Source organism: Sinohyriopsis cumingii, chromosome 6 (genome assembly GCF_028554795.1).
Source record: "Sinohyriopsis cumingii isolate HCF-2022 chromosome 6, ASM2855479v2, whole genome shotgun sequence".
In the NCBI taxonomy this organism is placed as follows: Eukaryota; Metazoa; Mollusca; class Bivalvia; order Unionida; family Unionidae; genus Sinohyriopsis; species Sinohyriopsis cumingii.
Window position 1 is genome coordinate 142400030 of NC_142966.1, and position 26853 is coordinate 142426882.

The 26853-nt window shown below is 33.8% G+C and overlaps 1 protein-coding gene across 5 annotated transcripts in view; it reads right to left on the reverse strand.

The window, feature by feature from the left end:
• The window catches only part of LOC149798159 (protein Fe65 homolog), a 201980-nt gene that overhangs the window by 21352 nt on the left and 153775 nt on the right, over positions 1-26853 (reverse strand). For 4 of the 5 annotated variants that reach the window (XM_089963264.1, XM_089963262.1, XM_089963263.1 and 1 more), the window contains 7 exons: positions 20332-20576; positions 19384-19470; positions 14609-14724; positions 12875-12948; positions 8778-8886; positions 6655-6726; positions 3179-3450 (listed from right to left, as the gene is read on the reverse strand). In XM_089963264.1, coding sequence (XP_089819390.1) covers positions 3202-3450; positions 6655-6726; positions 8778-8886; positions 12875-12948; positions 14609-14724; positions 19384-19470; positions 20332-20576 — 952 coding nt within the window. In that variant the 3' untranslated portion in view covers positions 3179-3201. The remainder of the gene's footprint in view (positions 1-3178; positions 3451-6654; positions 6727-8777; positions 8887-12874; positions 12949-14608; positions 14725-19383; positions 19471-20331; positions 20577-26853) is intronic. The other variant, XM_089963267.1, reaches the window with a different exon arrangement.

Below are 26853 nucleotides of genomic sequence, written 5' to 3' on the forward strand. Positions count from 1 at the left end.
TCTCATGTTTGTTTGTTTTGTTCATCAACGTGAAAGTCTGAGAACAAGTGATTTGCTAAATAGTTCATATTTATATTTTAAATCAGCTCTTCAATGAAATGAAACATCAGCTAATTAAGTTTTTTTTCCTCCTTTCACTGCAGATGTAATCACATTTCCTTGACCACATCACTAATGACAAATAACAAGAACTCACTATGAAATATTTTAATAAGCTTTAATAAGCCCATGTATGGAAAGCAGGATAAACTTTATAAAATATTATTCTGTGAAGAACATTGAATTGTGCTTGAAAAAATCTAAAATATTAGTCACACGTAAAGTACGAATAATTTCAAGCTCCAAAGATGTAATAAAATCAAAAATGTGATGCTGAATTTCATTGTTTCCGACAAAACAGTACCTGAGTTTTTCATCGACAATGAAATGAATCATTAAAGTACATCCTTGCATGAAATATATTCCTATATCCAATTGAATCACATTACGACCAAGAGTAAAATGGCGCCATGCATGCCATGTGGGTGCATCTATTTTTAGAAACGGGGATTTTCTTAATATGACCACTCACTTTTTAATTATGTTTTTAAAAAAACTATTGATAATTATAGGTTGTAATAATTAGTATGTACTGGTAATATTATTTTATATTTGTTAGATATGATTTTCTTGGCTGTGTTATGTTATTATCATTACAAAATGAGTGATATGAAAAATAACCTTGACCTTCTATACCACACCGATTTATCCAACGTCGCATTGTGTAATATAGTTCAGACTATTATTTTTTAAAGAGCTAAATATTTAATCACTGAATGTTTATATAATGTTTCTTATGAATTTTATATATTCCTTAATGTATATGCCAAATGAATTATAATTACAGTCTGTCTAATGAACAGGCACTGCCTAGATAATGCGATGTCCACCATTATTACGTTTCTGCCTCTTGTCAGATTCACTTGTGACTTCTAACTGATATTACGAAGAATATAGCGGGAACACGGCAGTGAAATATTTTAGTTAAATATTTTGAACAATAATTTTACCAAGTATGATGATTAAATACATGTTTGTATTTACATATTAATGTTTAAAGATTCGAAGCACAAGTTGCAGTGATTAAAACAAAACAAGTTGTGCTTCGATAGTTGTTTTTATCACGAAATGATGACAAATAATAACTTACAGTAATCCGGCATTAATAACAAATGCAGACTTTTGGTAGAAATGATTTAGGTTATTTTGAGGCTATTCCAGTAATGTGAGAATAATTATTTTTAAGGATGATGTTGACTTACGGTTTATGTGGGTTTTTTTATGGGGAGCAAGAGTATGACGTCGCGAACATCATATGGGATGCACAGGTAAGAGGGTTAGATTTTTATATGGGAAGTAAAGGGTTAAGCTAAAACATTTTCAAACTGTAGCCTAGACTGCCATCATCAGGCAAGTGACTGCCATGTTTTGCTTCCCATTAATGTGGGCTCAAGAAAAAGTGGAATCTATGTTTTACCATCTACAAATGCAGGTGAAACAAAAATGGTGTTAACTTAAAATAAAGTAGATCATAGCAACTGGAGTGTTGGTTTATAACTGATAGAAAAGGCACTCTGTTAGTTGAACTTTAACAGAACTTACCTTCATCTTGAAATGATTGTAGCTTTTTTAAATATTTAATCCAGGTAAAAAATTCAATAACACTAAGAACAGTATCAATAGGAAACATCCTGCTAATGTCCCCATTATGGAGAGCGGGACAATATGGGAAATAATTTCACCATAAAAAGATCATGTCACGCACGTTTAAGCTAAATCATGCAACATCAAAATGCAAATAAAGATGATGGCAGAAATTACAAAACAGTAAAAGACTGGGACATGCATTTTGACATTATGGCACAAAGATCTGATACATTTCTTGCAAGCTTTGCTTATAGTTTTGAACTTCCACATTCACCATATATACATGCTTATAAGATGTGCCCATCTGCAAGCTGCACAGACCCAGGTCTGCCACTGCATAATGTGCCAGCCAACTGAGTTTGTGCAGTTTGTTAGGAATAATCAGCAGAACAAACAAACAGACCCTGATCTGCATGTGCAATATGCTACAGCAGATCTGAATCTTTGTTGTTTGCAGTTTGACTCAACTTATAAGCAAGTACATATGGTACCTTAATGTGTACATTTCAAGTTTCAAAATATATCTGTTCCTGATGATAGTGAAAGATGATGTCCCTAATTGTTCGGAGCCGTCAATACAAAATCAGTGATTACTCATTCGGTTTTTAGTTTGTCAGTACTTTAACCTCATACAGGTCCAAAACTATCCACTTCCTACTTGAAGGTTTCTATTTTTCAACTAATATACAAGTTATAATTATTCTTTTAATCAAGAAATTATGAGGACCCCAAAAAACCCTGTATATTTTAATTTATTTAGATATCAGGGGAGATGAGACTACCAACAATTCTTTCAGAGCTTTTTTTGTGAGGCATTTGTTTTGTTCAATACTACATGTATAACATAACGCCAAATCTGTAACTCTTTCAAATCATACTAGCTCTATAAGTTGCACATAATTTAACAAATCATGGATTTTGTTTTGTTTAAGCACATTAAAGAGTTTTGTTAACATTTTTAAATCTTCTGTTCCATTAACTATTGGTATAGAAAGCACTACATTCTTCAAGGTATTGAATAGCATTTCATAATGGATGTGGAACTGCTGATCTCAATTGCTCAAACTCTTAAATGTTGTGAGAACAGATGAGACACAACAAGTCAGAATCTTGAACAATGAATGAATATATAATTTTTAAAGATTACATTTTTTTAAATAGCTGAGTAAGTCTTCCTTTTTGATTTTTTCTTGAGAGTCTAACTATTGAGATTGACATAGTAACCATTTGAAAGACTTTTTGAAAACAAAAAAAAAAAAAATATAAAGAGAATAAGTGCCATAATTATGACAGTAAATTATTAAGTTTGTTCTTAGGTTAGCTTGCCTGTAAGTTGGTTAGGTAATAACTTACTTAAATTGTTAGTCAATAAGTTCAGTATATTTACTGTCAACTGATATCAACAGATTAATGCTCCAGTTAGTTCTTGTTAAGGAAAATTCCAAGTTTATCATCCTCTACATTTAAATGTTAGCAGAACTCTCAAGAATACCTGTAAAACCCCAAAAGCAGTTGTCAAGAATTATTCTTCAATGCCTGATTGTTTCCATCCTGGTTGCTTCCTCGACGCCTAATCATACTAAACACTGTAGTGACACTCTGTAGTCCTGCTTTCATCCCTGACTGGACGGTTTGAACACTGGCCTTGACACCTGTTTGAACTGTCTGAACTCCAGTTTTCACCCCACTCTGAACTTTGCTAACTCCTATTTTCATTCCATTTTGAACTGTTCCAACACTAGATTTAAATGTCTCAGAAAGTGTCTGTTTTAAGGGAGAAAAATAAATCAATCACAAAATAAATATGATACACAGATTAAAATAATAACAGGGTTAAATAAAAATAAAAGCCAGGAAGTTCTGGTAGCTCAGTTGGTAGAGTGCTGGAGTTGTAATTCAAGGGTTTTGGGTTCAATACCCACCCTGGCTAGCCTGGTTCAGCTGCCTGTCTGTCTGTCCTTGGGAAAGCACTTACTATATATACCCAATTATAAGTCGAGTCCAACTGCAATTTGCACAGACCCAGATCTGCCATAGCATAAAGCACTGGCAGATATGGGTCAAAACAATTTGGAAGGAGTAATCAGTAGAACAAACAACATATACCTTGGTCTTCTATGGCAGATCAGGATCTTTGTTGTTTGCAGTTTGACTCAACTTGTACATAAGTATATATGGTAATTTCCATTTCCTTGGCATGAAATAGCCAATAATCTATAAAAAATGCTGTTGAAACCAACAAAAGCAAAAATTAAAACAAATCATGCAAGAAATAACTTGGACACATATACATAACACCTCCTTGATCATCTGAGAGACCAATGAATCAGACTGAAAAACTGGGCCAAATAATAAACGAGAACAACCAGAAATCTCTTTGAAGTTAGCACGCATTATTGTTAATCTATAACACAGAGTATAAAGTTGCTTCTGTTTTATTGTTTACTTTCCTTTCTGCAAAATTTTTATTTTATGGCAATTTAACAACATGTGTCATGTGTGATGCCATCAGGGTGTTTTCATTTCTTTATTTCTGAGAGATGTTTCAAAATAAAATGATAAATAACAAAATTCTTGATTAACTTCAGAGAAATATGTTTTTTCTCACTTATTGTTTGACCACATCAGTTGAATTTAAATGATCCCTCATATTCTTGTTTCATGCTATAGTCAACAGACAATAAATGTTTTATATGTAGATTTGGTTTATATTTGAAAAAGAAATATTATCTAACTGGAGCTATTTTGCCAACTATCAACAATAAAATAATAAAGTTTTCCATCCATCCATCCATCCATCCATTCATGCATGCACGCACACATGCATACATACATGCTTCAATTTTCTTTTATTTTGTATTTTCCTTTGTGTTTATTTACTACTAATACAATAACTTGTGCGTCCCTTTAAAACTCTGAATAATAAAAAGGTTAGAGTGTCACAAAAAAGTTTCCTTTCATGTCACAGTTGTCATAGTGACAGTAATAACTGACAGTAATATACAGTAAGGATGACTAGAGTAACAAACATGTGACCGTAATAACTGACAATAATATGCAGCAAGGATGACTAGAGTAATAGACATGCATAAATAAAGTTGCCACAAATATGGCTATTTTCCCCTACAACTACAAGGCTGAAACATGGACTGGGTGCATAATGTATCATACACACTCATTTATAAGACGAGTCAAACCGCAAACAACACAGACCCTGATCTGCCATCAAATAATGTACCAGTAAAGCTGGGTATCAAATTGCAGACCTAGATCTGCCTACAAATTATGTTATGGCAGATCTGGATCTGTGCAGTTTCCTCTTGGACTTAACTTAGGAGGGAGTATATGGTAAGTGTGCATAAAAGAAAATGTGTAGGTCTTTTAATACTTGTAATAAATTTGGACAAAATGTAAGAGAAATGTGCCAACAAGATTCTGCACCTATGAACAAGCCAGCTATGTGCTGATTCAAAGTCTGTATTTGTAACATGCAGTCTAACTCTACCCATCATCAACTTCAATCAAGACCTTGTTATTGAACTTCTGACCAAATCTGATTGAAATCATACCAAAAAAAAATGTGAATAATGAAATGCTAGCAGGCCATTTATTAGCGAGTGCTAACTCCATTAGGGACAATAACTCTGTAACATTTGGTCAAAAACTGCATATCATGAAGGGGCCCCGAGTGGCCGAGTGGTCTAAAGCGCTCTTCGTTACGGATCACTGCCATCTCACCTCTATCTGCGGCGGTTCGAGTCTAAGATTCAGCCAATGTGGGCATGTGAGAAAGCTTGCCAGTAGCTTCTCGTGGGTCGGTGGTTCTTTCCGGGGTTTTCCGGGTTCTTCCTCCACCATTAATACTGGCCGCCATGTATAGCCTATCGTGCTGAAAAATGGCGTTAAACCCCACAACAACAACAACAGCATATCATGAAACTTTTACAAGGTCTTGTTAAGAGCAAATTTTTAAGTAACCCGGATTAAAATCAAATAAAAGAATGTTGATATCAATGTGTTCATGGTCCATCTGTATGTCTATTTTAAACATGCCAAGGGCCATAACTCTTAAAAATGATCAAACTATGTAAAGCATCAGTCGTACAAGAAAGTGAAATTTTACAGCAAGTTATACTACTGAAATCAAACCAACGATGTGGATGATGTAGTCTTCACATGTTACAGAACTGACAGTTTCATAAACATCAAGGGTGATAACTTTGTACAAAAATAGTCAAAATCAACCTAGACTCAACATCATTGAAGGCCATATTAAAATACAGCTTTAGGAAAAAACTGTTGAAGTAAAAAACAAAATGCAGATGTTAAAGTGTTCCCAAGCAATTGGGATATCTTTTTCAAAGTAAATCAAGGACCATAAAAAATACAGGCAAAATATCTCTAACATCAAACTCATCAAAGCTTCTATTTGGTTGGATAGTGCTTCACAGGAAGTTTAGCTAAAACAACAAACTATATGGAATCTAGAACATTCAAAAGTTGGTATACAGATGGATAGATGGATGGTTAATTTTACTGAAATCTTGTGCCACAAAGAGGTTTTACTTAAATCTTGTGCCACAAAGAGTTTTGACTGCCACAAAGAGTTTTTACTGAAATTTTGTGCCACAGTTTTTCTGAAATCTTGTGCCACAAAGAATTTTTACTTAAATCTTGTGCCACAAAGGGTTTTGACTGCCACAATTGTTTTTAAGAGTTTTTACTGAAATCTTGTACCACAAAGTTATTTTTACTGAAATCTAGTGCCACAAAGAGTTTTTACTGAAATCTTGTGCCATGAAGAGCTGTACGTAAAATCAATCTACAGTAAAGAAAAGTCACATTCAGAAGCTGAAAGAAAAAAAATCATTTTCACAACAAATAAAAGGCAACAACAGATCAATGTTCAAGGATAATGACACATGATTTAATTTTGGACCTACCTTAGTGTTTTAACTGAGGACCTACCTTAGTGTGCTGGGCGTTTTTATCAGCATTGTTTGTCTCATGATGAGCATCTAAGCATTTCTGATACCTCAACTACAATGACAAAAATATTTTGTACAATGAAAACATTTCAAGTTTAACCTGGTATCATTTGTATATAAAGTTATCATTCAATGTTAACATATGATAATATGTTGATAGTACTGAAGCTCAAAGCACATAACAAATTTCCACCAACTCATTTCACAACACAATGTGATGCAAAATTTACTTTAAATGCAGTGATAAATAACATGAAAATAAAAACAGTTGCATAAAAAAGTTTAATTCACACAAAACCTGAAATTATACTGAAATTCATCTACTAATAGTTACCACTAATTTCATATCATGAAACTAACACAATAATGATTGACACATTATATGCCATAACGTATTTAAGTTCAATGTGTTACTAGCATGAATCTGTGTATAGAAACCACTTTTCTTCCTTCTGTAAGTGACCTTGACCTCTGGATCCCTAAAATGATTGGATTCTTCATTACCCAAAATGGAAGCCATCCACAATGTTTGTTCACTGTTCATTATGGAGAACTCGAGCTACTGTGCAGAAACCATTTTTCTTCCTTCAGTCAAGGTGACCATGACCTTCTGACTATGGAATTGAAGATTTGACAATGGAATTTAAAGAATTCTTCCTTACACGTGCAAGCTATCCATATGGGAGAACATGAGTTGTTGTATACCTTTTATTTATTTACCTTTGATCTTTTGATCCAAAACTGATTGGGTTCTCCCTCACCAAAGGTGCAAGAGATCCAAAAAATTGGGTATCTGTATACGATAGCTTGTGCTATTGTGTTCCAATAAAGTTGGTAATAAACATACATATGGACAGACATCATAACACATTTTGCTTTGCTTTATGGGGCATAATAATGCATTGTGCAACTTTCGTCTATGATTACTGAATCACATTAGTTTATTAGAAAGTCAAAATAAAAATCAAGTAATTTGTTAGGTAATGGAGATATTTGGCAAACATCGTTTTGCATTCTGCAGCAATGGAAGTCAAACTATGGCCAGGATGATAGAAGAACTTATTTTTTTTAAGACAAAAACAAAAATTCAGTTAGTCAAGTTTGTCATGTCAGTTGTTTTTGCATTCAGTGAGACAAACATAATTCATCATTGGTGCTGGACTGGGAAATCATACCAATGACAAATATTATCCATCACTGGAGCTGGATAAGGAAATCCCACCACTGAGAGACAAATCCATTTTTGGTGTTGGATAGGAAAATCCCACCAGTGGGTCTGAGTTTGTAGGCAGTAATGTTCATAACATCTACAGTGTCAGAAAGTGGAATAAAAATATGTCACTCATGGGCAAACTCACAAGCAAAGGACTGAAAGAAATAGGTATCACTCTTCCATGACTGCCAGTGGTAGTGGAGTCGACACTGGATATGGTTTTATTTAAAGTTTTATATGGTCACAAGTCCAAAAACATGGATCTGCCTTGTCATATGCATGTATCCCTACATTTCCTCTGACATTCAGACTGGGACAACATCACTGAGACGCTTGATCATGCTTTTGTGTGTCATGTTTTTCTGTTCCAGAACTTGAACAGATAGCTAGCATACATGGAATGTCCATTTAGTAAAGACTACTTTTTCAAGCTAATACCCTCCTTATGATCTTCAGGCGAGGTTCATTTAAATATTTTGGATAAGTTTTTATTAGTGGTCTTACATAACTTATGTTGGGAGGAATTACTATCATGCATTGTTTGCTCTGTTCCTTGTTACCTACCCACATCTACAAACCCTCTGACCTACAGGCTAGGTCAACATCAGTTGGAAATGTTGGTTATGGTTTTGGTTGCAAGTTTTTCTATAAGGCTGTACATCCCAAACCTTAATGATAATCAGCATGTCCGGAATGAAGCAATGAAAGCACTACTCTCCATCTGCCCATTAGGCAATGTCATATTTGAAAATGAAAGCATATATGTAATTGGCAGGGATGGAATCAACACATATAATCTCATGCAATTTATAGCAGAGATAATAACAAATCGAAAGAGAGAGAGAGAGAGAGAGAGAGAGAGAGATAGAGAAAGAGAGAGAGAGTAATACTTTGCAAGCAGCCTCAATAGTTTTGCACAGTGGACCGGCTGAGGGCTCACAATGGAATACATGGGCATAGAATTTATCCTCAGCTTTGTGAACAATAAATGCACACATTCTGGAACAAAGAATAGAATTGCATTGTTACTGAAGTCAAAATAAGAAAAGTCTTTATCCAAGTTCAGTTCTCAAAAGTCATGAATAGCACAGATAACACGATTGCTTTGTTCCTTTCAAGTTCCAAGCTGGATATCCAGTTTTCCACATAAGCAGTTTTAAGGGCCTGTACCGTCTATAAAAAAATATGTAAAGTTCAAACTTTTTGTTGTTGTTGTGGTAATACATAATGTGTCAACAGGTCTGGGTTTAGAGTAATGATGTACCATTGCTGGCTTTGAGATGTAGAATTGACTCAATTCAAACTCCCACATATGTGAACAAGATGAAGTACTGGAGGCACACTTTTTGACCTTGGATGTGTCCCATTATGATACTAATATTTAGGGCTTGGAAGTTTTAAAAAAAAGTTAACATTTAATATAAAAACTGCAACTTTATATTTTAAGACTTTTACATTAATTTGCCCGTATCTTTGCTTTGTAAGTCTTTCTTGTGGATGCCTCCACTTAGTCACTGCTACACGGCCAGGATTGTGCTTCTGCTTCTTATTAAATTAACGAAATAAAATTCTTCAAAAATTTTAATAATCACAGTCACTGAAAAGTATGCTACAACTTGAAAAATCCTTAGCAATTATGACTGGTCATAAATCTGATGCTAAGGCTGTTGTGGAAAAGCAGATCAATATGATCAATAGAAATTTACAAAAAAACTAATGCCAACATTTTGAAATTGACTATAAATTTTGATTTAAGTTGTTTGACATTGCATATAAATCTAAGGCTTCAGATGTTTGATACTGACTATAACTCAAAGGCTTCAGCTGTTTGATACTGACTTGAAAACTAGACTATATATTGATACTGACTATAAATCTAAGGCTTCAGCTGTTTGATACTGACTTGAAAACTAGACTATATATTTGATACTGACTATAACTCAAAGGCTTCAGCTGTTTGATACTGACTTGAAAACTAGACTATATATTTGATACTGACTATAAATCTAAGGCTTTAGATGTTTGATACTGACTATAACTCAAAGGCTTCAGATGTTTGAAACTGACTTGAAAACTAGACTATATATTTGATACTGACTATAAATCAAAGGCTTCAGCTGTTTGATACTGACTTGAAAACTAGACTATATATTTGATACTGACTATAAATCTAGGGCTTCAGATATCTGATGCTGACTAAACCTCAAAGACTTCAGGTGTTGACGATAAATCTAAGGCTTTATATGTTTGATACTGACTATAACTCAAAGGCTTCAGATGTCTGAAACTGACTTGAAAACTAGACTATATATTTGATACTGACTATAAATCAAAGGCTTCAGCTGTTTGATACTGACTTGAAACTAGACTATATATCTGATACTGACTAAATCTCAAAGACTTCAGGTGTTTGATACTGACGATAAATCTAAGGCTTTAGATGTTTGATACTGACTTTAAAACTAGACTTTATATATTTGATACTGACTATAAATCTAGGGCTTCAGATGTCTGATAGTGACTATGAAGCAAAGGTTTTAGATGCTTGATATCAACTTTAAAACTAGACTTTAGATGTTTCAATTTTCTATAGCTCTGGTAATATCTCTGCAGTTCCTTTGCATTAGGAAGATCAAAATATAAGTTATAATTTATGAATCTATGTATCAGTTACAGGTACTGCTTGATGAAATCCCATTAAAAAACAGACAACAAATTTGTATGAATACACCAGCCAAAATGGTGTATTTTACAATATCTCATTTGAAAATGCAAGATAACATTCTGGAGTAAATCAGAAGAGATTGGACATAAATTGATGCAATTCTCACTTGCTACAGAATGAAAGAAAAAAGTAACCAAAATGCGAGCAAGTCAACAAAAAATATACTTGGGGAAATATTTTTCAATTTACAACCTGCTGTAAATTGTCTGCACAGGCTACATGTTGTGATAAACAGATCTGATCTCAAAAACTGTGTTATACTGAAGAAACATAATTGTCAATGTACATTTCCTTTAGTGAATCTGATATGATGTGACAATGATCTTCAATCTATGCAAATAGTATGAACTTTTAAAAACTCATTTTATGTACAATTAGTGACAGGGTACTTTATCCCATACATTTTTATGCACATTTGGGGCGAGATATTCAACTAATGAGTAATGCAAAGAAAAACACAACAACCTATTAATTTATTTATGATTTTGGATTTTTTGGACCCACCACCATGGGAAAATATAAACTGTGTCGAAAGTTGAATATTCCAATGTATCACAAGTGATCAGCCTTGATTTGACTTATTGGTTGATGTGAAGAGCATCGACTGTACTGTGCTTCAGTAGACACTATTTGCGGTGTTGGGTGTGCATCATCATTAACAGTTTAAATCCTAATCTGTGAGCTTGTTTGAGACATATCACAGTACTACTGAGGTTTAGCATGGGTAGCATACTGGATTTTGGTAAGTAAATCAAATGGCAACAAAACCAACCAATGGAAATACATCATATGGTAAGTAAATCAAATGGCAACAAAACCAACCAATGGAAATACATCATAGCAGACTCAACAACAAAATGAGCTGAATTATTTCTTCTTTAATATGTAGCAAATCATGTAATCATTTCAGTTTTTTTTTAGGCATAATGACAATAAATACATGCTTTATGAATGCTCATTTCACACAAAAATAACAATTTAAATAAATCCAAATAATAAACCAATCATGTGATGAACAAAACCTATACCCTAAGATCAGCTTTAAAATATATTAACAAGAATTTTGTTCTTTTGATACAGACTTTAAATAAGTGAGAATTATCATATGTAATTGTAGCTTTGTTGCTCGTAATGGTATATTCCACTTGTCTGAATCAAAATAATGTGACACCTAAATACATACACTGTGTACAATCACATGTATATACATGAATAAATATGCATCAGATTCACTGCTTTAATTAATTTTTATCTTGCTTTAATTAATTTTTATCTTGCATTTAATTAATTTTTATCTTGCTTTAATTAATTTTTTATCTTGCTTTAATTAATTTTTATCTTGCATTTAATTAATTTTTATCTTGCTTTAATTAATTTTTTATCTTGCTCTAATTAATTTTTTATCTTGCTTTAATTCATTTTTTATCATATTCTGCTTCCTATAGACTTCTTTTGAACTCTAACACAGGTATTCATATAAAAATGCCAGAAAGTCTAAAATTTTTGAGATATAAAATTCAGCTACAGTGCCATATTATTCCTGCATTTTTAAACTTTTACCATGGCAACAAAGTTATTAACAGTAAAATTTCAACCAATTTAATAACTGGCCAAAATACTTTTGATATTTTTAGTTTTTAAGACCATTTAAGTATATTAAAGAAAATATAAACACAGAATACACAGCCCAAACTTTATAAATATATATTAAGTGTTCAGTCTTGACACTACAATGAAAATAAAACACCTGTTAGGCCTATTTTATGTAGATCTTGGTCAATCTAAGACAAAAAATTTGAAAATCTTGGTTTTCTCAAACATAAATTGGGAAAACTCAAAGCAGGACTTATTTGTTTGGCAAGAAAGCAGAAAACTCAATATAAAGAATATTCAAAAATATGTAATTTTTTTCATGATTTTACAAAAATTCTCTGGCTATTCTGGCAACCTGAAAAATATTCCAATTTGTCATAATTTTTACAAGTTCAATGCATGATCGGATTGCCCTGGTAATGTGAAAAATGTAATTCTATCACAGATTTAAAAATTCTAGGCAGGATCTCACTGTCTTGGCAACCATTTCATACCCAGCATGCTGAAGTAATGCATATCCAACACCAATCCAGTCTACACAACAAATTACCCACTATAAAAAATTACTTTTTTACAAGAGGTAAACAGGATTTCAAATGACAGTTCAACTTCAAACTGATTCACAGTACTGTAATGGTACATTGTCTTTGCTTTATTACACATACTTACTTTACATTATCTATGGCGATCCCCATAAAGGACAGATACCTAACACGACACTCTTCTATCTTGTTGTCACCTTTCTGTAATGGAAATTTAAAAAAACGGGACATGGTTTCACAATCTCACACTTGCCAATCCTGAGAGATGTATAAGCATAATATTTGCTAATATTATTACTTTGCAAAAATGCATCCCCTGAGCATGAAAATTGTAATACATGTATATACATTACAGTACAATGTATGAAAACTGTAATGCATGTATATACATTAATTACAGTACACTGTATGAAAATTGTAATATATACATGTTACATGTTATGATTACAGTACATTGTATGAAATTGTAATATATATATATACATTACATGTTATAACTACAGTACACTGTATGAGAAATGTAAAATAAATTTTGCTGTTAACTTGAACTGCAGCAGGCCCAAATACTTATCAAAAAAGGGGCAAAATCCATGTGGATTAGAACCAGAAACAAAGACAAATTATTTATATTCAACATTCACTTAACTATTCTACATATCTATCTTTTGCTAAAGGATCATAAAGTCCACAAATTCTGCAATGAGCATGATGTTGTTCAACCTGAGTACTGTATTACACCACTCTCATATTCTTCTTTTCAAATTGTAAAGTGGTGTTGATTTGTCCATTTTCTGATCTGACATGTTTTTAGTTTAAAGACCCATCTGCTCTAAGAATTTCATTCACAAGTCAAACTGAAAAATTCCATTTCATGTAACATATGGCACTATTATTTTCTTCAGTTCAGACTGGTCCACTAACTAACTTACCAATATAATGAATTTGCAAGGCAAAGTTTCAAATTAAAGAAACCCATTTGTTTTCTTAGATATGGGTCATATAAAGTTGCTATAAATAGAAATTTAGTAAAGTAAATATAGGTCTAGGATGGACAAATTAACTCTTATGCTATTCTTACATAGTAGTCTTTCTTTTCAGAATATTCTCAAATCTATTTGATGAGTGCAATTAAAGGGATGACTATAAACATGACAAGCACAACATTTTATTGCTTTTTATATTTATATATATATTTTTTTGTACTGATGTAATCTGTATTCAGGCAAACATTAAGTGAAAAATCATAATGATTATGCTAAAAGTATAACTACTTTCCATGTATCAACTTCATTGGTATTTGGATCAATTGTTTTTTCAGCATGAACCCTAAGTCTCATCCAATGAATGACTGGTTGAAGTATTTCAAAAATATTCGAGCTGCTCAGGCGATTAGATAGCTCTGTCCAATTCAAAGAAAACAAATTTGTTTGTAAAATTAATCAAAAGAACAGTTCATGAAACAATGACAGTATCTCCATATATTAGCTAGATTTCCTATCTAAGCAGCTCTGATTTCTTCAAATACTTTGACAAGCTCCTGCAACTGGCTGAAACAAAGCACGGTCAACACAGAATTATACTTTATATGATAAATTGTGGATAGCTTCTCTTAAAAAACTCACCACTTTTATTAGTGGTAAAAATTGTAAATTCTAGCATAAGAAAATATAGAAAAAGTGTGTATGATACAATGAAATCGTACTATGGCATGACTGCCAGGGTCTTCAGAGTGTCATCATGCTATGTACCATGTCACGTAATATCCAACCAAGTCAGCCAACTGAACAAAATACTGTATGTGTATCCTTTAACAACAAAAGAATGAGTGGGGGTGAGGTTTAACTGAAGTGAGTAAACTTACGCCATATTCTGTAATAGTAACTGTTGATGGTGCAACTAAGACACTGACAAACATCCATTTTTCTGGTGGAACTCGCCTGCACATTCTTTCTATGGCACTATTTATGACTTCCATTCCTGAAACAGATTTAATAAATACTGAACATTTTCCATGACTAGATTAACAGAATCCTTCCTTTGATGATGGATGCATTGCTTTTATTGAAGACTGTAGCTAGTTTGCTTTGATGATGGGTACATGTGTTATTGAAGTTGCCACCCAAGGCCAATTATGGAGAACCAAAACAAGTGCCCCTTTCTTATTGAAGTGGCAAAATCATATAACTGTAGAACAAAGAATAAGTAGGAACTGGCAACTTGTCAACATCAAGGATTAGAAAGGAAATGATTTGTTTAATTTGAGATCTAGGGCTTCTGTCAAGATTCATTTGTCACAAATACAAAAGTGCACTAATGTTACTGGTTTCCATAATAATAAAAATTTATAACTTTTTCAACACTTGTTCAGTCATTTTTAAATTTTTCCAAACATTTTCAAGACCTGGAGAAGCAATTTTCAAAATTTAAGACCTTTTCCAGAATTCCATATAAGAGAACAACACCAAACAATATGCTCTACATAAATACACAAAAACTTAATGCCAATAGTTTGAAACTAATTATAAATCAGATTTTAGATGTTTGATGATGACAACAAATTTAAGGTTTTAGATTTTTGACATCGATTAAAAACAAGACATAAGGTATTTTGATTATCTATAGCTCTGGTAATGTCTCTAGAGTTCTTCTGAAAAAGAACGATAAAACTGAAAGTTATATTTTATGAATCCACGTGCCATTGGTAGTCAACTTTTGATGAAAATCCCTTTAAAACACAGATCAGACATTTGTATAGAGGGCATGGATGCTCCAGTAGTAGAGATGTATTTTAAAGACAAACTCATTGAAAAATCTGAGATCAAATTTTCGAGTACAACAGAATAATCATACAACCAATATATGAAATGTTTACTGACGTGTACAATTAAGCTTAGCCTATGTTTTGTCAATACAGACATCCCTATCCAACATAATCTGTTATGTCCTGTGAAAGTTCTTTCATGCACATGCATTTTGTCAAGCAAGCGAAAAAATTTCAAGTCAAACAGGACGGTAACTGCCTCAACCTGTCATGTACAAAAGTGACAAGAACCTAAATCTTCTCAATATATACTGTAATATAAAATTTGGTTTCAATCAATTAAATCCATAAAAAGACAATTTTTAAGTAAATTATATTTTTCAGAGAATACTTTCCACATCAGATTGGAATATTAGCCTGCTACCTCGTGAATCCATCCTTGCTAAAATATGAAAATTGTCTTTTTTCTGTCTATATCAACAAGGGGCAATAACTCTTGCTCATAACCTCCCCTTGGCACCGCCCGGTGTTGCTAGCCTTTAGCTGAGCGAAATATTATTGAGGATGCTTGCATGGCAGGAAGGTTGGGAGGGTTTTTACGTAATGTGATTTAGCATTTATTCTCAGAAAAACATAATTTACTTAAAAATTTATGTTCTCCCTTGAATACGTTACCCAATCAAATTATGTTAGGAGAATAAGTCATAGGATGAGGGGATGCTGAGCATCCAACCTCTACCTTGGGTATCCTTCTAGGGAAGAATAGCTGAAGTCTCCCATGTGAACAATACCATGTTCTCCTAATTACATAAGCAACATAGCTTAGGGTCAGTTGAACTGTGAACCTAACATATGGTTAACAAGATGAATATTGAAATCTTACCTACAAAATTTCACCGGTGAATCCAGAGAGGCTAAGAGGCTTGGTAGATTGATCTAGCTGGGTCTAGTGGTCGTCTGTGCTGCTACCACTGGACCTACAAGATTCAAGGTTTGCCTCTGCGATGCTAAGTCTCTGAGATGAAGGCTTGAGAATGTTGACTCTGCATGGCAGCCAAAGCTTCTATTATTGAAAGGTTGTGTTCAAACGTGAGGCTAGCAGAGATAACTAAAAGCTTCTAAGCAGTAATTTTCATGAGGTGACTGATCTGGTGAGATGTCAGAGTACAACACCAGGCATACAACCCAAAACTGCCATGAAGAAAGGGCTTGAAGGGTGATATCCTGTTTTCCAGCTTACAGGCATATCTATCAATAGAATAAGTAGATCAGTGACCCAGGGCTTGTCCCATCTGAGAAGGACTATCATAATCATGTCATTCTGACTCATAACTTCTGGATTATATTCAGTATCAGCACCATGGCAGGGGAGGCGAATGCCTCAAACCCTCTCAAGTGACTGACAGTGCATCCATTGCCCAAGCTTTGGGGTCTGGAACTGGAGAGACAAAGGCAGGTAGCTTGTAATTCCACCAAGTTACAATGAGGATGATCATCGGACACCCACAAACTGTGCAAAACTGAGTGAAGGCTGACTGATGGCAAGTTCATTCCAAGTGAAGGACTAAACCTTTGCTGGATAGAGTGATGACCATGAACTTAAGACTGATGAGAATGTGTCTGATTTGTAAAAGCTGATATGGAGATTGTCACACCAACAAAGAAACTGCCAAATCAGAACACACAGGTCAGGTGATATGTTGCCTCCCTCTTTTTGAGGAGATAGTTCTCGGATATAATGAGGACTGTTTTTGCCAAGAGTTGATCTTTTCAGAAGAGAAAGGTGTATATGACAGCCTTCATTTCTAGGTTGTTGATGTGTAGAGGTCATTCCCCAGGCTCCCACTTGTTGCTGACAGTAGTGAAGGTCGGCAACAGGTGGGCACATCACTGTGTGCAATGGTATCGACACCTATCATTATTTCTGCTTGGGACTTCTCCAGTGGTATTTTCATGATCAATCAACATGAGTTGGACCTGTGATGCAGCTATGATCAATTCTCAGGCACGATCATGGCTGTCTGATCAAGGGGACTTGAAAAGTGTCACCATTGTGCTCCCAATGTCCGCATAAAAATATCCAAGCGGGATCAAGTCCACTGCTGCACTGAATGATCCGTGGAGTTGCAAAAACTCTCTCGCTGAAATCCAGGTCCTGTTGGAAATGGACTTGATGATCTTGATGATTCAGATTATGTGAACAAATTCTCATTGAAATCTCTGGTACAGTAGTGATAAGATGCAAACAGTGAGACTGGATGGGCGGATCTATGACTAAGATCCCCATATGAAAAGGTCCCCATGATGGATGGCTGGACTGCCAATGTTGGCTGGATTGCTATGTTGGCTGGACTGCTGATAATGTTGGGATGGCAGGTGACGGTTGGCCAGCCAGCAACAATACGGAAGTATTAAGAGTTGGATCCAATGGCTCCAGCATGAACCCCATGCACTGACTTACAGGCCCAAAGGCATACTTGGACATGCAGGGGAACTGGGCTGCCTAAAATTGAGGAATACTCTCCAATGAATCAGTATCACCAAAAACGAACCATAGGTTCTCTTCCTTGATTTATTCAGTCTTTTCTTTCCTTCAATGCCGAAGAACCAATGCTATAAATGTGCTTTTCATGCATTTAGTACACATTTCTCCTGAAACTACACAAGAGAAAACAAAGCATACATTAGCAAATTAGTATGTGACTAACTAGCTACAATGGTAGCCAAGACTTCCTCTGACTATGTATTACAGATGCTGCATATCACAGTCGGTGTATACTTAGTATAAAACAAAACAAGAGTCATGGTAGACTTCTATGCTCTGGAGTTGCATATACAACATTTAAATGACATTCTGCTGAGATGACACAAAAACAAAAAAAAATTAAAACAGAAACTAGTAATGTATTGAAATTACTAAGTTGCTAAAATGTTGTCATATCATAGAAAGGGGAAAGAGTCATATCAGAAACCATACATCCTGTTATGAACTTACGCACAATGCTTAGTTAATAATTAAACCACAATTCTTTCAGAACAGCATAAAATACAAAATATCAAGCAGCACTTTAGAATTTTGCTAATAACAGCTCCGTAACAGACAGAGTAAGCAAACAATTCAAAGTCGGGCTAACTCATAATCACCTTGTATAAGGTCAACGATAGCATGGTGGTATGGTGGTCTTAAAAGACAAAGTCCCAAAAGATGACAAAATCACTCAAAATTGGCAGAAATTGTAAAAATAATGCATACAGCCTGCAGCAGATGTATAAATCCACACAATAAATCCAAAAGGGATATTAGATGAGCCTACAGGAACACAAAAACAGCTAGATTGAAGGAGGCTACAAACTAGCGACACCTGGCTATACCAAAGAGAGGAATGGGCTAGAGTTATTGCCCTTTGTCTACTGAAATAGACAGAAAAAAGCCTATTTTCGTCTTTCAGTATGGTGGGATTTGTGAGTCGCAGGCTAATTTTCCAAATGTAATGTGACTGGGGAATGTATTCAAAGAAGAAAGCAAAGTTTTAAGTAAGTTATGTTTCTCCAAAAATACTAACCCAATCACATTACATTAGGAATATTAGCCTAGTACCTAATGTAATGTAGTTGGGGAACATATTTGAAGGAGAAAAACCTTAACACTGACCTTAACCTAGGGTGTGGAGGGACATATGGTTACAAATGGATGCCAAAGTTCCTGCTTTGTTGAGCTTCTGTCATGGGAGGCTCGACATTATTGGATGAAAAATTCCAATAACATGTTCTGCATTAATTGCACTGGGAGAAAAAAAATGAACCGACAATATATGATTTCCATCTTTGCAATAATATTAAAGTAAGTCAGATTTAAGAGTTAACATTTTATTTACCTGTTGGTCTATTCACCAACTCACATCCCAGGTAGTGACATCGTAAAACTTTCTTGGGTTCTTCCATTGGCGTTGGAAAAGAAGCATCTGTCAAAAAATATTTTAACTTGAAAACAACAGTCCACATCTGGTAGATAGCAACCATATCAGAAAATGTGAACAAACATCAGTTTAAACAGGGATTGAAACTGCTGTTATCAGCATACCAGTGGTGAGGTGGGCGGAGGGTGCTTAGCAATCAGAACTTTCAATATATGCATTATCATTATATCTAAGAGCATGCATGTCTATTTTGATACAATTTCAATGGTCAAAAATGTTGATATATGCATTACCATTATATATAAGAGCATGCATGTCTATTTGGATACAATTTCAAACACGTTATTTCTTCTGGAAAGTCAATTACACAAAAGGATTTTACATTTGTTACAATTTTAGGTTATTTTAAACAATTTATGGAATTTTAATATTTTTATATTTTATATTATTCCTAATGTTTACCTTTATTTGAACAGATTTCTTTCTAAACTATTGTGCAACTGACATTACATTTTTCAATCCTTAATTTATCTGCCTCATACAGTCACATTTGTGGTGATGTGCCTAACATAAACAAATGCACCTACCTACATACTGTTGCCTAGACCTAGGAAGAAAGAATAAATGCGATGGAAGGTCAGATTTATTGCATGCTTTTTGTGTGCAGATGATGATGGTAGTACAATGTTCTCATCTACTTCTTAAGTCTGAGCTAAAAAGGTATCACTATCACTAATGTCATCATCATCATTACCATCACTGCAACAAGATGTTCTGTTATCATAACCAAAAAGTCCACCACCGCAAACATCAGCAGCAGCAGTATTACTTGTATTATAACAAAGTAATTTACAGTCATGGAAACCCCCTCTAAAATGTATATCATAAGAAACTATCCATACGTACTACTGTAGACAGACTGGAAGGAGAGTTTTTGTCCATTTGGTTGTGTATTGGCTGTCTCCAGATTCGGAAGATCCGTGGGCCGTGCCAATTTGCTCAGTGAGCTTTGTTGGATACTGCGCTCCATCATTATCTTCTTACAGATGTCTCTTAAAGCATTAGCAATGTGCCGTGCAGGTACATCACACCGGAACACATGACACATGTGGGTTCCACTCATTTTGTCACGAGCCACATAAGCAAAGTCCCTAAAACAACAAAAGACGTGAAATATGAATCACATGTTCTACATAATAATATGTTTTTCCAATGAATTCTGACTTGAACAGACTCATAATATTCTTCGAATGGAATATCTGATATGGAAAAGAAAAACATGCCATTAAATTTCAACCCAATATAATACAATGAATTTACTTATTTTTTTCATGTGAGGTACAAATTGTTATGGCTTCCATGGTTGCACCCAAAACATAAATTATGATATATACTCACTTATAGGTTCAATCAAGCTACAAAATGCATGGACCCAGATTAGCCACTGCATAATGCAGTGAAAGTTCTGGGTCTATACAAATTGTCAGGAGTAATCAGTAGAACAACAAAACCCTGACCTGTCAGTGCATTATGCGAAGGCAGATCAGGGTGTATGTTGTTTGTATTTGGAGTGGACATATAAGTGAGTATATACAGTAGAAAACCAAATCACAAATGATCCATCTATGGAACCAATTTGACTTTCTCTCAAACCATATATAATTTACGTACCAATGAAAGTCAGATTAATTTTTGTCATGTTGCCTGCCCGCAATTACTTAAGTCAAGAACAAAGGAATTGGTTAGAAGCCATGTATATATGTTAGACCCACGGCTATAGTGGTCGTGTTTGTATTTGTTACGAGAGCCCAGATTGTTGGGTGTCAAAAATCACATGTGGATGTTGAAAGCTTTGTTCAAGAACAAAGGACCCTTATTGGCATCGTAAATCTCACCATGCTGACAGACAGCTGGAGCATTGTCTGCTAAGTTGAACAGAACAGGGTAGAATCTATATCCAATCGGAACTGAGAGAAAGTGTGCTCACTATTTTAATCCAAATTTAACTGAGTAATTTAAACTAGAAACTTCAGTAATTGTGAAAAATTGTGCTGGAAAGTTAAAGCAATAACTGGGAAAGCCACTCATAAATTGGCGGGAAAACTTAGTAAATTCTAAGGAAAGACAAAGCTTTGTAAAGATCACTGAGGTATTTGCTCAATTGTTGCAGAATATTATGGCACTGTAATTGTAACTATGTGCAGTATGTATACTTCATTACTATAATCGTTAGTACGTAGAATTACCTTTGTAGTGTTTAATTTACATGTGTATTTGAGAAATGAGCTATGATTATGTAAAGAGTTATGTAGATTGCTATCTCGTAGTTAATTTAATATTGTAATTCGTTATTTGGTTAATTCGTAGCAAACTAGTGCATTTATTCATGTGATATTCTAGATTTTGCAACTGTTGAATTGAATTTAACTTTGGAAAATGGTTGCAGTGTGTAAAATTAGTTAATATGGATATCTGAATATTTGTGTACACTTGGAGGAGTGTAATGTACAGAAATGCATCTGATTGCTGTGCTATTCAGTATGAGATTAAGAATATATATACTGATGTGATGCAATTTATTGATGTTTGTATGATAAGGGTATTTTGATGTGCATGAATGCGTGACCGAAAAATGTAATAGCCTTTATATGATGATTGTTGGTTTAGTGTGAGATGAGATGGCTAATAAATATGCTAACATCCTTGTGTTTTCACAGGAAGCTTTTAGGGGACAGACTTCCGGTGTTGTTTAGTCCTGAGTCTCATGAAGAATAGAGACTAGTGGAGAAGTCGATTTTGATTGGAAGGCTAGTCGGAGACAAGTCAAGGATGAGGAGGAAAATTAGTTGAGGAGGAGGAATTGGAGAAGGAGCAGTCTAGGAGAAAGGAATTAAGAGGAAAGTTGGAAGAAGAGAAGAAATTGGGAGGATAGGAGAGATAAAGATGAGTATAAAACAAGGACAGGTGGAAAAGTGAACTCACATTATAAATCAAAGGATGCAATAGGCTATCACTTGGTCGAGAGGAAGAAGAGTGATTGGGAAATTTATATAATTTGAATATTGAATTGTATTAAATTGTTATTCATTTGAATTTCACATTTTGTGTTCTCAATAATTTAACTGTCGGCATTGCTGACTGGGGGGTTTGGAGCCTTACCTCTCTCTATCACTAATATCACTCCCTAAAAAATCGAGCCCGGGGTGGGACTTCTATGGTAATTTAAATAATATATTGAGAGCACCCCTCCCCAACCCTACCAAATGCCAAATTTCTTTTAATTCACAATAAAATGATACACTGAAAAATTTAACTGACAGCATCTTCTTTGAGGTAACAAGAAAATGATAGAGCAGGGTATTTGCAATTTGGTCTGTATATACAGGAACAAATGATGTATTGACTCATGATTACTCCCAGGCTCATTCTTTATAGTACAAACTTGGGAAAAAAACACTCTTCAAAATACATCCTAAAGATCATAAACTTGACCTACCATCTTTATTCTTATTAGGCACCACTCCAATGTTGACACAATTTTTTGAACCTGAAGTTAACACCCTCAAGTTCCTTACAGTAACCATATTTGACACTTTAACAAACAGATCCCTTCAAATAAAGATGAGAAAATATATTGCCTTGGTTATTCAACAACTAGTGGAATATACATTATTATCAGGACAGTTTGCTGACAAAACATGGATGACATAGTTTTGAGTACACTATACATGAGGTGCAAGCCAGTGGATACAAAACTACTAAAACTGGTCAGTAACTATTATTTTGCAAGCCATAGTGCTCCTTTGTGAAAACAAAATAGTTGGGTTCCTTAACTTCCAACTGCATTATGTACCAAACTGTGATATATCAAGAATAGCGAAATATTCAGAATAGTATTATTATATTGAGCTGTGATACACTGAGAACAACATTATATATTAAGTTGTGATACTGAGAAGAGCATTGTATACTGAACTGTGATATATTGAGAATATCATTATAAATTGAACTGTGATATATTGAGAATAGCATTATACATTGGGATGTGATATATTGACAATAGTATTATTATACTGAGCTGTGATGTATAGAAAATAGCATTATATATTGAGCTGTGATATACTGAGAATAGCATTGTATACCGAACCATGATATATTGAGAATAGCATTATATATTGAACTGTGATATATTGAGAATAGCATTATTTACCAAGCTGTGATATAACATGATAGGTGTTCTAGTGATAAGTCTTATAACCTGAATGGTGTTATAATGAAGGACACTTTAACATGGTGTTATAATGAGGACCATGTAACATGGTGTTATAATGAAGGACACTTTAACATGGTGTTATAATGAGGACACTTTAACATGGTGTTATAATGAAGGACACTTTAACATGGTGTTATAATGAGGACACTTTAACATGGTGTTATAATGAGGACACTTTAACATGGTGTTATAATGAAGGACACTTTAACATGGTGTTATAATGAGGACATTTTAACGTGGTGTTATAATGAATTGCAATGTAACATGAACAATATTATCAAGGGCCTTATAGTGTGGAATCTCTACATGCAAGGAAAACTGAAAATAATGTTTCTACCAATTCTAAACATTTTAGTATGAGTGTCACAGCAGTCTAAAATGATCTATTTGTACAACTGTTTTGTAGCCATATATGAGGGATAAAACTGGATCAAAGTATTTATTAGTCTCAAGTTTTTCCACAAAATCATTAGTTTAACCTCCATCACCATAGATACTTTATAATGTGCTTGACTGTTAATAGTTTTTAAAAAATGGAATTTAGGTAGTAAGCTTGGTGTACTTTTGATAACTTTTGGTGTTTTACAGCACAGTAACGCTCTGAAAGTTATATTTCGCCACGGCCAAAAAAGTAAAGTTCCTTGCTAATGGACAAATCATAGTAGTTGATTAGGAATGAACAGATGGTGGGAACTGAACCCCAACTCCCCACTCAAAAGTACAGAAAATGCAGCAGTACTTAACGGTAAGACAGAGTGATTATATATTATATAAGGAAACAGTAGCTAGAGGGCAAAAAATTACAATCCAAGTTATTCTACTTGTAGTTCTTAATAGTTGGTCAGTCTTAAATTTTTTTATTAAATCTATCATTTCACATGCATACAAAAACACAACATTTACATAAATCAGCTGATCTTGACATCAAAAGCTTTGTAATATGTTACAATATCAATTATCTAAAAACAAAAAGTAAAATGCAAGTATAAAAGAAGCCTGTTAAGTTACTTCAGAGAAAAAGCATCATTTTTTGGTAAATATGTAAGACATCACATAAAAAATAAAAGTGATTTGCATTATGAATAGTGTTACCTTTCCCTGCAGCCAAAATATAAAATATGACACACATAAATGACAGTCTTTGTTAATTCTCAGAACTTTACAACAGTTTTAACTGAGGTGAATATAGTACATGCTGACACATACCTTCGTTATTTGTAATTTCCCCCAAAACAATTATCAAAGTTACAATGCAATTTTACAAATGTCAGTTGTTGTTCTATTTTGTTAAACATATTTATTGCAATAAATGAATCATGAAACTGAAAAGAAACAATTTAATAAACGAAATATACAAGTTCCTCTCGATTTGTTAACAATGATTTAAAAAAAAAGAAAAACTCCTTATTTTTAACAAGCTTCTTAAAATAATATGCACATTAAAATTCTGCAAGTCTGCAGTATTTAAACTGATATAACCATCTGGTATGAATGTTACAAAAGGCCCCCTTGCTGCTGAGCCCAAAATAACCAAGAGTCACAGTTGGGCCTGATATTGCTTACCTGGGTAACATACATATGTAAATTTGAGAAACAAATTCATATATTTATTGAAACTGTGAGAAAGAACAGCCTGAAGTACTTTGTTGCCACACTGTCTTTCAGTCCTGAACAAAGAATATTTTTCCAGTTTCATGAGGAAAAAACTGTGTTATTTAGTTTGAATATAATTTACTTTTCACTCATTTTCTCCTATATTTACTGAAAGTGATCCACAGTTGTATGGCATCATTCCTTTGCAATGAGGCCTTGTTAATATTAGTCAACAACATGTTGTAATACAAAAGTTAGATCCTCTATATAATTATTTAATAATTTATGTACAATACAGCTTGTTGCAAATTTTAACTGACCACTGTTGGCAAACATCACAGAAGGGTATTAATTTATTAAATCATGCTTTCTAGTCTATGTCCAGTAGGTGCAAACAAATATTTGGAGAAAGAGTAAGTGTCTTAATGAGTGTGATGTCTACTACTGTTACCCATGAACAAAATTAAGTGCAATCTAGTCACAACATTAAAAAAAATCTGGAATTCATTTTTGTTTTGTTTGTATGGATGGAGAATTTCTAGGAACTCCTTTTGAAAAATCAGAGGGGCCCAAATAATTTAATTAATAACAGTAGTTACATCTGGAAATGATTCAGGAGAATAGTATATTGGGTCTAGTGATTGTTTTAAAAATTTATTGAAAGCTGAAAGTACATTTTAAATATGTACATATAAATGTAATAACATAAGTACATATTTCAGTCATTTCAATATAATACAATTTTAAGGTGACAGCCAGCAAAGGCAGTAAGGTATTTTACCAAAGGACACAATACAGCAAAAATTATCCACAATTTATTTCATCTACTTAGAGTGTTACTTGTTTTACCTGTACTATATGTTTTTCTTCAGATACAAATTAATACCTAAAATGTATTATTTTACAATTTTAAAACAAACAAACTTGTTTTATTAATATGTATGAAGCCTGAATTCAAAATTACTTTTTTATAATCTGTTTTACTTTATATTCTGCAAGGGAGAAAACTCAAAATAAATTTAAAAAAACTTTACTCCCAATACTCCTCCTCATAGGTTACTTCATTTTTGCTTTAATAGACAAATTGGCCAGTACAGTATTTTTTCTAATTTTAGTAATTTAGCCATATTTGATGGCGAATCAGTGTCTTTTATATGAACTTGGAAGCCCTCTTTGCCAGGATGATTTTTTTTAAAAATTAAGTCAAATTCTGTTAAGTGGTTTTTAAAAGTTTAATAACAGGCTTTTACTATTTTTCAGTAATGACAGCATTATTTGACGACAAATGGCAACAACATTTGTCAAACTCTGATGAGCAGTTTTTTGAGAAGAGGTTAAGTTAAGAGGTTTGTTATTTTTAGTATTGGCAGATATATTAGACAGCAGACCAGAATCATTGGCAAAACTTTGTAAGCTCATAATGCTAGGATGCTTTCTGTCAACTTTCGTAAAACTCTGTGGAGCGGTTTTTGTGAAGAAGTCGTTTAAAGGATTTCTATTTTTTAGGGTGTGGATGGATTTATAAGCATGAATGCCAAAGTGACTGCCATAATGAGCTTCAT